The following is an 11395-nucleotide window of genomic DNA, read 5'->3' as shown; positions in this document are numbered from 1 at the left end:
CTCAGCAAGTAGGTGGAGTCAGTGGACAGATGGACAGATGGGTGGGTAGGTGGGTGGATGAGTGAGTGAGCACATGAGAACCTGGGGCTTGACAGACTGCCCACCCACAGAGCGAGGCTGTCCCCTCACCATTGCTTGTTCTCAGAGCTGAGTCCAGCCTACAGACCCTTCCTCCATGGACTCAGGGAAGAATGTGACCACACCACACAGAGGCAAAGCCCTGGACCCAGGGTCCTGACACTTGGGTCCAGCGGAAGGTGCTGGACCTCCAGTAGAGCTAACTCTGCTTGAGGACAGAGAGAGGCTGAGGCCCACTCTTGTCTCCTCCCAGGCCTTGTACCACCAGCTCTGCCCACCTGGAGCTCCTGTGCCCGGTGTTTCTCTCTGCCTGGACACCCTCACCCAACTCTGAGAACAGGCCACTGCTGAGCTCCTGTGGAGACGTGCCACACAGGACCCCTCCAAGGAAGGACTTCAGGGCCAGCCTCTGCTCCAGAGCCACTTTGCCTGAGGTCAAACCTCAGGGGGTGGGGGCACCCAGAGAAGAGCAAAGATGGGGGGATATTAAGGGCCTGCATCATCTTTGACTCCTTCCTCTATCTAATCCTGCTTCCCCCTCCTTCCCCTCACAGCTGTTGATCCCTACAAACATCTCACACCCCAAACTCTGTCTGGGCTTCGCTTTCAGAGAACGTGAACCGAACCGTTCACTCCACTCCGCTGAGGCCCTCCGGGTCCTCCCTGTAGCGCTCCACATGCATCTGTGAAGGCTCTGCTTGCGGGCTCTAGGGTCCAGAGAGACTGATACAGGGTCCTTAAGCGCTCCGGGCCCTCCCTGTGTTGTGCCTCTCCCCTTGCCATACTCACCCCTCTCCACCAGCCTGACTCTCTCCCTGGCTCCTTACACCTCTGCACCTTCACAGCCCCAAGCATCTCTCTCTGCGAGTCCTTCTATGGCAGCCACATGGCCAGGGTGGCCCATCCAGGCACCCTTAGGGACCAGACCTCCTCTCTAGGTCAGTCCTGCTCCCTTCAATGGCAGGTCCTGGGAGAGTCATTCCTTCAGTGCTGGATGGAGACATGAGTCAGGAGACTCAATTCTGCATCCTTCAAACAATTTGCTAAATATGGTCTGGCATGCATTTCATGGGTACAGAGAAAACGGCTCTTCCATAAATAAAAGCAGAACATCTCTTTATTTGTGATGCAAACAAGAGCTTTGTTACATACTGTCAATATAATATAACATTTTAACTTATTCGAAATTACCTTTCAGTTGGTGATTTTTCCATCATTCTTGAGTGATGCAAGTCACAGTCTCTAAGAATAGAAGTGACCCATAAGAATATAGAAACAAAGTCTCATGCAAATATGTTTCAAAGTCTTCTTTCTGGCTTTCCTATTAATAAAACATCTGGTACTTTCTGTGACTTTTTTTCTTTGTTTCCTTTTGTGGTTTCCCAGCCCTGATTCTTGGGAGACCCATAAAAGGATATGCATTTTCAATTATAAAATGAATCGCCAGTTCCCAGGAAGCAGCCCTTTGGTTTCAGAATTTCAGGGCGGATTTCAGGTAACAGGTAGGAGGCAGGTCTCAGAAGTGGGCTCTGCAGTACATGCGCAGGCAAATAGCAAAATGACTCACTTGAGAGATAAAAAGTGGTTTCTAAAACTGTCCACTTGAGGGCGCTGCTTCCTCTGGTGGCAATAGAACCAGTTTCACAGGGACAACTTGAGATAATCAACACTCTTTTCACAATAAAGTCCAGTGATATTTCACTGCACCTTGTAGATCAGAAGAGCTGGCCCACCATGCCATCCAATATTGCCTGGTCACTCACTCTCAACCTCTCATAAGCCCCACCCTGTGGGTAGGGTCCAGCTGAACTCTCAGGGGTCAGAGCTAACTCCTACCTGGTCCCATCACCATAGATCTCCCAGGCTGGAGGGCATGGCAAACCAGGATAGGATGGGCCAGGAGTCTGCTGGATACAGGATGGATGGGACAGAAATGCCAGGCTGGAGGAGTGGGTCACCAGAGAAGGCTTGCTGGGGGAAGAGGAGTCTGACCAGCAGCAGAGGAAATCTTGGGCTTTCCTGGTGGCTTCATGGTAAAGAATCCGCCTGCTAATACAGGAGACTTGGGTTCAGTCCCTGGGTCAAGAAGATCCCCTGCAGAAGAGAATGGCTACCCAGTCCAGTATTCTTGCCTGGAGAATTCCACGGACAGCAGAATCTGGCAGGCTACAATCCATGGGGTCACAAAGAGTTGGACACGACTGAGCGACTAAACAACAAGAGCAAATCCTGGGGGGCTGGTATATTTCACATGAAGGTCCAGAAGTCCCAGGCACCTGCCACTGGCTGAGCATTGTGATCTGGCCCAGTGAAGAGAGAAGCCTCCTTGCGAAACGTGGCTACTGTGAAGCTGGGGCTCGGGGCCCCCTGAGGATCCTGGCTCCTTGAGTCACAGCTGAAGCAGCAGAGGACACAGGTGATGGCCACGGTGACCACGAATAGCACAGCCACCACTCCAATCACTGCTGTTTCCATGGCCCCGTATGGCCACTAACCCACTGAGCAACCCAGGGTGTGTTTTGGACCTCATTCGCTCCCCATCTGAAGCGAGGAGCTGCTGGTGATGGCAGGTACCCTTGCTCCTCCGGCTGCTCTCCCTGTGGTCTTCTAAGGAGATACTGGTCTGAGGCCCTGGCTGGTACCCACTCTGGGCTGTTGGGCACCCCACACGGCTCTATTTCGACCTCACTGGGTCTCTGTCACTGTTTTCTCAGCCTTGGGCCAGGCTTCCAAGAGCCGTGGGCAACTCCACTGGCAGCTCTGGAAGAAGCGCTGTCCTGAAAGACGTAAGCTCAAGACTTCTTGGATGCGGAAGCTGGAAGGAGAGCGCAGAAGTCTTTGTTCAGAGGGAGCCCCGCTCAGCCCTCTGGTGACGCCTACGGATTTCAGGAGTGTTTGTACACTCGGACGAAAGACACAACACTCCTCCTCCTGTGGATCCGGGATGAGCCCAGGCTCCTCCCTTGGAGGAACCTTAGATCAGTCCTTGAATCAGCCCCACTGCTGACTCTCGAACCTCTCCCCCGAAGGAGGGGAGGAGGCAATGTCAGCTCTGAACCAGACACAGGGTCACCACGAGCGCCCGTCTCATTGGCCTCCTTTTCTGCACATACTGGGAGAGTGCTGTTTAGATGGGGCAGGTCACTCTCCGGGTGGGATACCTGAGCCCTTCAGTAACTCCTGAGGGCTCCTTAGTCCCATTCTCTGCCCCCCCCCCCCCACCCCCAACTTGCTGCCTTCTCGTGCCTGCTGCTCACACTCAGGTGCTGTGAAAACTTACCCCGGGCTTCCAGAGGGGCAGCTGTGGCTGTATGCAGTGCCGGGGTCTCCTGACCTGATGGCTACCCCAGGGCCCAGGCCATGGAACGCTCATCCCTGGGTGCCTCAGCCTTGGTGCTGCCTGGGACGAAGCTCTGAGATGTCTGAGCAGCTGTGAGCACTTCCTGAATTCCTTCCTCCAATTGTGAGTGAGGGCCCAGGACCTGCACAGCTGCCGGCCCCCTTGGTGACTGCACTCACCCCACCCCCCATGTACACCCATGCCACTCCAGCCCTGCCCCCTGCCAGCTCTCTGCTTCACTGGGTCAGGGGAGCAGGGGTGAGCCAGATCCGGGCCACTCTGTCTCCCATCCTCACTTGATCTCAGCCTTTCCACAGCCAGCACCTCCTAAGACCACCACCACTTCCAGAAAGGAGGCTGAATTATTAACCATACTTCATCCAAACCCTGAGAAAGGGTGTCATAACAGACAATAATTTCAGGTATCAGACACAGCCAGGCACTATCTTATATAATGGTTCCAGCAACACTGTGAAGTAGCATTGTCCCCATTTTAGGGATAGTCCTAGCCCATGGCCTATTGCTATTAGCAGTGATAACTAGAGCACCAAGTAGCCAAGGAGGGGCTTCCCTTCTTTTTCTCCTAGTTCAGAGCTCTCTCCAGGTACCACCACTCCACAGGGCAATTGTCTCTTTCTATAGATTTACTGATCAGAGTGTGAAGACCCAGAGAGGGCCAAGGACTAGCCCAGGGCCACACAGCCTGGATCCTTTTCAATTTCTTCAAGGCCCAGTGAACTTTCTTTGGTACTAGTGTTAGGAAACTGCTTATGCACAGAATGGGAGAGTGATTATTTGGAGTAAACGATACTCTGCCAAATTCTCTCTCTTCCCCTTTCTAAGATAACTGGACAACCCACACAGAGGAGGAGCCCAGAGCCAGCTGGGGCTGCAACAGAAAGCTGGACATCTTGAATTACTTGTATTAACTGGAGTGACCAGAAGCAGGGGTCAGGAAAAATGATGAACCACTCTGTGGGGCCTATGGTTTCAGATTGAATTATCAATGTCAGTCATTTTGGGAGGTGGAGGGCACCAGGGGGACTTCTTGTCCTAAGGGTTTCTCCAGATATTTTCTTTTCTTGTGGATTTTGTAATCTTATGACAAACAGCCCCTATCCATGAGCCCCAGACACAATGGGGCTCCGAAAGATGTCTACCACTTAAACATAGATCTGTCCTCCCAGCATCCATCACTGTCAACTGGTAAGAGAAAAGACTGTGGCCCATACATTCCATATTCCATATACATATACATGCACACACACATATAAATATATATATTCATATTACATATATATATATATATATGTGATATTGGCCTTATCACATGGCATGTGGGATATTAGTTACCCATTAGGGGTCGAACCATCACCCTCTACAGTGGAAGCACGGAGTTTTAACCTCTGAACCACCAGAGAAGTCCTTCATAGATTCCATTTACATTAAGAAGGGGAAGGTGATGGCAAGCATCCTGGTCCTCCCAGAGGATGCTCGAGGCCGCACATAGGAAAGGCAGGCCATCCAAGGCTCACATCGGGCTCTGCAGAGGGATGAGGGAGGTCCAGGCCAGCAGGCTATTGACCTCCACACACCTCAACACTGAGCAGATGGGGTACTAAGGCAGGAGCTCTCTCAGCAAGGCCCTAGAAGCTTAAAGGACTAATCCCTGCAATGCCCCACTACTATACTTGGAAGCCCTCAGGCCCTAAGTTTTGGGCAGTGATGATTCCAAGTACATTTACTTTTCCAGAGAGCATGAAGCTCTGGAAACCTTTCTCGAGCATCTGTCATGTGGGCTGGTTCCACACTTGGGCATGGGGTGGCCCTCAAGAGTTCTCTAATCTAGGAGGACAGGGGCCTTTGAATCTCTAGGGAAAGAGATTTGAGTGCACCAGCAGAAATGACAACAACAACAATAATAATAAATTAGAAACCCATAGGAGTGAATGACAAATTCTTCTTGGGCAAAGACACAGAGAGGGGAACGTGCAAGGTGTTTTCTGAGCCTGAGGACTGGAGCAGCGTGGACAGGAAAAAAGGAACAGGAGTAGGCAGGAATCAGAACGGGGGCCTTGGGTGGCCAGCCAAGAGGCAGAGACTTGGTCCCAAGGGCAATGAGGAGGCTGCAGTGTGCAGAGGCTTCGCAAAGTGGCAGGGCTGGAGGCGCGCAGACTTGGAGGGGTTGTGGCAGAAATCCAGATCAGGGATGAACTAAGGGCAACCATAGGGGTAAGGGAGGGGAGGCAGATTCAAAGAGTGCTATAGACCCTGGATCCTCTTTCCCAAGCCTGAAATCTGGCCCTGCTATCAGTGAATTTGCCTCCCTCTCCCTGCCTCCCACCCTAGGCCTCATAGAGAATCCACCGGGAAATAGAAAAGAAACAGGACATTCTGTTCCAGTGAGTCAGTCACGAGGCCCCTGACTTTATGGCCTGTTCTCCGGCCCCTCCCCACCACCTCGCCTGGCCCTCAAGCCTCTCCCCCACACTCCCCACCCCAGTTCACAGGACTTCCTTCCTCACTGAAGGCCTCAGAACTAGATTTCCGTCCTGGCTGCAGAATTCCATCAGCTGCTCTGGGGTAGCTGGGAGCAGGCTTTGGCAAGAAGTGTCTGTCACCTATCTCATCTTAGGGAAGGGGAAACTGAGACTCCGAGGAGGCAAGCCCTCTCCCAGGGCCACCCAGCACCACATCGTCCCTCCTAACCTCACAGCCATACACACAGACTCCAGCCAGCCACACACACACACACACGCACGCATTGGTGGCGTCAGTCTGGCTGAGACGCAACATCTGGATCAGAAACCCTGACCAGTTTACCAAAGAAACATTCATTCAGCACAGCCACGCAGGGGGCTTCTTCAGGCCCAGAGCATAGTCTGCCCTAGAGGTGGACCGGAAAGAGCCCTGGGGGCGAGCCTGGATGGCCTCGCTCCTTCTCTCTGAGCCCCACCGGTACACAGAGAGCCCTGTCTGTGCAGGGCTGCCTGCAAACCCTAACCATGCCCCACCGTCAGAGCTCAGGCCCCAGGCCTTCTCACCTATTGTCCACGGAGCCCAGCACAGCCGTCCAGTCTCCCCCACGGCAGGGCCCACTCAGACATTCACTTCCCGTCAGAGAGGAAGGTCCAGGGAAAGGCAGAAATAGTCCTGGCCATTCCCTCCCTCCCACTTGAGTTACAATCAATAGCCTCTTCACAAAGCTTGTTAATGGTTTTTATTTTCTTGGATTAAGGCACCACTGACTTGACTGTGCAGCCTCACGACTTCCTTCAAACAAAGGGGCATTGCCAGGGCCCCTCCCAGCTACCTTGCCAGCCAGAGGCCTGGTCATTGAGAGAGAGCAGGGTACACCTGCACATCTGCACATACCAGCACACCTGCACCGACCGGACTGGCTGTCCATTCTGGTGCCCTTTGGAGTTAAGGTCACAGGGTGGTGTCTTCCCCCAAAGGACCACCAGCACCCCCTGTGCTCAGCCCTGGCACCCTCCTGTGTGTGCAGGGCCAGCCCTGGCGCTCCTCAGTTCTCCTCCACAGCACACTGGGCGTAGTAGGTAGATGAAGCCCAAGCAGGACCCGGTGTTCACTGCAGGGATGTGCCCTTCTGCATGGGAGCATTGGCAGGTCCACTCGTCTGGTGATGGCAGGGAAGGCAGTGGTTGCCCTGCACGGGCATCAATGGTGGCCTCGGTGGGCACGAGCAGCGTGGTGGGCGGCATGATGGTGGGCATGGTGGTGGGCGAGGTGGTGGTGGTGGTGGAGGTTCGCATGGGGCATGTGAGACACATGGCCAGCATGATGGAAATGGTGCAAGTGTCCTAGATGGCCCCGGCCTGAGGAGATCCAAGGCTGGGCCCACCTGATTCTGTTTCTCCTTGCGGCGGGGCGGTTCCTTTCCACGTCAGGCTCCTCCTGTCTGGAGTACAAGCAGGCAGCCAGCAGCAGCAACAGCAGTAGAAAGGCCGCCGCAGTGCCTATGATCAAGCCCACGAGGGTCGTGCTCTCCAGGAGGTCCAGCATCTGGGAGCTGACAGTGGCCTCCGCTTGGTGGCTTCTCGCTGCTTCCTCCCCTTCAGCAGCCTCTGCTCGGCCCTCGCAGTCACTGGACTTTGTTTTCTCAGCTCCTGTGGGTTGGAGAGCAGCCAGGGAATGTGGGTGCAGCCTCTTTGGGTTGGAGCTGCCAGCTGAGGGGAGGCCCAGCGACTGTTAACTCTGGGGAGGCCCAAGTGAGGCTAGGTGGGGAGAGAGGAGCTGGAAGGAGGGGACTCGGGGCGGGGGGAGAGCCCAGAGGCTAGAGATAAGAGTCTGGGCCCACATCCCTGCCACCTAGCCAAGTGACTGGGCCAGCCCGGTCCCCTCCCTGGGCCTCAGGGCCCTGCTCTCTTAGAGACAGTACAGCACAGCGGCTAAGATCGTGGGTTCTAGAACCACATGACTCTCCAGGCTTGTGATTGTGCACAAGTTTCCTATACCCTCTGCCTCAGTTTCCTCATGTGTAAAAGGGCCCATTAGAGTATATTTCCTAGTAGGGTTTTCTAAGGATTTAAGGAATTAGTGTTTATAAGGCACTTAAACCAGGTCTTGACACACGTTTGCCACTGATATTGAGTCAGTGAGTGAAAGTCACTCAGTCGTATCGGACGCTGCGACCCCATGGACTGTGGCCCACCAGTCTCCTCTGTTCATGGAATCTTCCAGGCAAGAATCCTGGAGTGGGTTTCCATTCCCTTCTCCAGGGGATCTTCCCAACCCAGGGATCAAACCTGGGTCTCCTGCATTGCGGGCAGATTCTTTACCACCTGAGCCACCAGGGAAGCCACTGATATTAAGGCCGTGGAGTTTGGACCGGCTGACTTGGGGGGACCGAGCGTCATCTGAGAGACTGCGGCTCCCTGTCCTGCAGCCTACAGAGGCCGCGGGGACTGAGTTACGTTCTGTCCTGCAGTTGCCTCACACTTCAGAAGCTCAGGCCAGCCCAGCAGGCAGGAAAGCTGAACAACTGTCTCTGCATCCTCAGTACTGCTGGGTCTGGGAGCCGGGTGTCAGTGTAGAGCTGCAGGAGGCAGGAAGGTGGCCGCTGAGGTCAGGCCCCAGGGTCAGCTTCCTGGCTCCCAGTCAACAGGCTCAACTGCCCATACACAGCAGGCTCTCCACTCCATCCGAGCCTCCCCACTCAACAGTCAAGACACACCATTCCTGCCTGGGGGAGAATTCACAGAGCAGGCAGGACCTGAACAGTTGCAGATCCCTCTGCCCATCCAGTCCAGAACCCTCTGTTCATCTAGATAAGCACTTATCCACCCCACCACATGGCCAGGGGGCCAGGGACAGTTGCTCGCTATCTTTCCAGGCAGCCCCTCCCACTGTGGGCTTGTCAGGCTGTTCTTACAGGCCTTCCTCACATGCTTCAGGGTCTCTCCCAAAGCCACAGCTCTGCACCTCGATCTTGAGACCATGAGTTCCCTGGGGACACTCCACAGAGAGCCCCTACCCCGCCCCCGCTCAACTCTCTGCCACCCAGAGGAATGCTTCCAGCAGCAAGCCTCCTGTGTGACCTTGGACACATCCCTTCCCTGCAGCCTGTTTCCTCCTCTGGAAAAGTGCCAGGGCAAGAGGTGACCTCTGGGGACCCTCCCTCTCTGACCTGGATCTAAAATGAGCTGTCTCAGGGAGGCCCCAAACCCTTAGTTCAGACCTCCTCTGGATGAAAAGATCAAACATTCCCTTCAACCAAATTGGGCTCTGGGGGCAGAGGGTTTAATGAGTCCTGGGGTTTCATGCACCCCATGGGGTGCAGGGTGGAGGGAGGAAGCCACTTGAACTTTTAATGATGCTCAAGTGAGCACTCCCTCCTGCAGCTTCTGGAGGCCTGGGAGGCCAACTGCCTCCCCTGGGGGCCTGTTAAGGAGGGAAGTCTGCTGGAAGGAGGAGGAAGGCAAGCAGAACTTTCTTCTACTTGGGAGCTTCTCCAAGGAGACTCCCACTGCATACCAGCCATGGGAGGAGGGCAAGGCCCTGCAACTGGCAGAACTCCCATCAGCACAAAGGGCCCCTTGGAATCATGCAGCTTCAGCCCTCACTGAGAGCTAGAGAAATTGATGCCAGAGAAGGGAAGAGGCTTGTCTAAGTTTCCCAGCCTCATGGGCTATTCTGTACAGCATGTAATCAAGGCAGCAAGATTCCTGGAGTGGGGGCCAGTCTCCTGAGTGAGAGTCTGAGATCAGCTGGGGACTGCCCATAGTGATAACAGGGAAAGGATGTGCTGATATGGATGACTCTGGTGGGGAAGAGATTTGGGGCCTTCCCCACCCCCACCCCCACATTTATTTTCTCAAGTGCAGAGTCACTCACTATCTGGACAGAAGATGCAGTCCTAATGTGGGCATTTGATTTGAAGCTTTGGGTACTCAGGGAGATATTGAGACCATGGTCCTCCAGGATATTACAAGTGACTGAGACTTTCTTGGAGGGGCTGCAGGACAGATGACCTTAGAGGATATGTGACTGTGGGTTCCCTGCCCCGAAAAAACTTTCCTGTGGCGTTGTCACTGTATTTCTCCCTTAAGGTTGGGGCTTCTGCGCACTCCACTAGCAGCCTTTCAAGCTGAGGGAACAGAGTTCCAGACAATACATATGGCTGATGGGGCAGCCTTTTGGAGTTCATATCATTAGCTTCTTGATATGATATGAAGGTGCACCCTAACCCTAATCTCTGCATATACTTGCATGCGTGTGAACACTTGTAAACCAACATTGCACTGAAGCAAATTCATGCACCAAGAACTATGTGTACACATACTTATGCACAAGTACACACAAGCTCCCTAAAAGCTCACAAACTTGTGCTGGTACCAGCTGCAAGTGGATTTTGGTCGGCCCACAACAGTAACCATTGTTTTCACCAATTGGTGGCACCACCTAGTGGTGACACTGTAAATAAGCCAGTTTTGTATTCAGACTTGTCAAAAACTATAGTTCCCTGATCTTTGCTTATAGATCATAATTTGAAACCATCCACTTAACTCTCCTCTGTTCCAAATTCTGGTCAAGAATGTGTAAGGAATCTCTGCAATACACAGTGCAGATGGAAGCAGATCAGTGGATGTATTGACTATGGAAGGGCATCCCTGGGAAGCCCGAAGGGGGTGCTGCCCCAGCAGAGCCACTCTAAGCCCCATGATAGATGCCAGGGCTATGCATTAGGGTGAGGTTGGCACAGGCAGGAAGTAATTTTGGTGATGCTGGGAACTGCACAAGTGTCTGCTTGCAAATAAGTTGGCCAAGACTTAGCCCAACATTTGGTTTGCACATAAAAGCAGACACACTGGTCAGAAGATTCCTAACCTGTACGCTCACTTAGAGAAAGGAGACACTCCTCCAGCTAAACTTGAGCTGCCTCCATAAATCCTGAAAGCAAAGTTGCCCAACACAGCAGCAAACTTCTCTCAAGAGCCCTCCCATGCATTAATCATGGCCAACTGGATGCCCCCACCTAGAAAACTAAACCATTAAAAAGTGGGCCTGGAACCAATATGCTTGAAAATAATCTGCATAATCTTTTCTAGAACCATTTCAAATTCCAATCCCAAACATAGATCTAGGTAGGTCCCTCTGTAAAGTGAACAAATAAAGAAAAATTACTAGACACATGAAAAAAAGATATAAGGTATTGTATCATTACAAGAGTTGCTAAAATCTTGAAAACAGAGACTTAGTAAAATTTCCAAATTTATGTTCTAAATAATATTCAAAAAGTCAATTCATATACAAGTTTGGAAAAATATGCAAAATCTTACTTTCAAATTAAAAACCAAATCAAGAAAGACTGCTTTGAGAACCTTCCCTATAACTCTGAAAAAGACTAAAGAAAGAAATGCCTAGGAAATGAAACACAGCTGGCCCTTAAACAACAGTGGGGGGACAGGGGCACCAACCCCCAGGCAGTTGAAAATCAACTTTGTAGGTGGCCCT

General features: G+C 52.8%; 2 protein-coding genes across 2 annotated transcripts; both read right to left on the bottom strand.

Moving 5' to 3' along the window:
* Positions 1-1177: 1177 nt before the first annotated feature.
* On the bottom strand, positions 1178-5844 carry SPAAR (small regulatory polypeptide of amino acid response). Its single transcript, XM_070794747.1, has 2 exons — positions 3359-5844; positions 1178-2893 (listed from the first exon to the last, which is right to left on the bottom strand). Exon 2 carries the CDS (start codon positions 2551-2553, stop codon positions 2326-2328), a length of 228 nt encoding a protein of 75 aa, XP_070650848.1. The 5' UTR covers positions 2554-2893; positions 3359-5844; the 3' UTR covers positions 1178-2325.
* A 777-nt stretch (positions 5845-6621) lies between these two features.
* HRCT1 (histidine rich carboxyl terminus 1) lies at positions 6622-7635 on the bottom strand. The gene has a single exon (XM_070794746.1). The coding sequence runs from the start codon at positions 7442-7444 to the stop codon at positions 7100-7102; it is 345 nt and encodes a 114-aa protein (XP_070650847.1). The 5' UTR covers positions 7445-7635; the 3' UTR covers positions 6622-7099.
* Positions 7636-11395: the final 3760 nt, after the last annotated feature.

This window comes from Bos indicus, chromosome 8 (assembly GCF_029378745.1).
Source record: "Bos indicus isolate NIAB-ARS_2022 breed Sahiwal x Tharparkar chromosome 8, NIAB-ARS_B.indTharparkar_mat_pri_1.0, whole genome shotgun sequence".
In the NCBI taxonomy this organism is placed as follows: Eukaryota; Metazoa; Chordata; class Mammalia; order Artiodactyla; family Bovidae; genus Bos; species Bos indicus.
This window is presented reverse-complemented; position numbering and strand designations above follow the sequence as displayed.

What these genes read in the sequence shown, in the direction of transcription:
- HRCT1 (XM_070794746.1), bottom strand. Translation starts at nt 7,444, where the DNA reads ATGCTGGACCTCCTGGAGAGCACGACCCTCGTGGGCTTGATCATAGGC.
- SPAAR (XM_070794747.1), bottom strand. Translation starts at nt 2,553, where the DNA reads ATGGAAACAGCAGTGATTGGAGTGGTGGCTGTGCTATTCGTGGTCACC.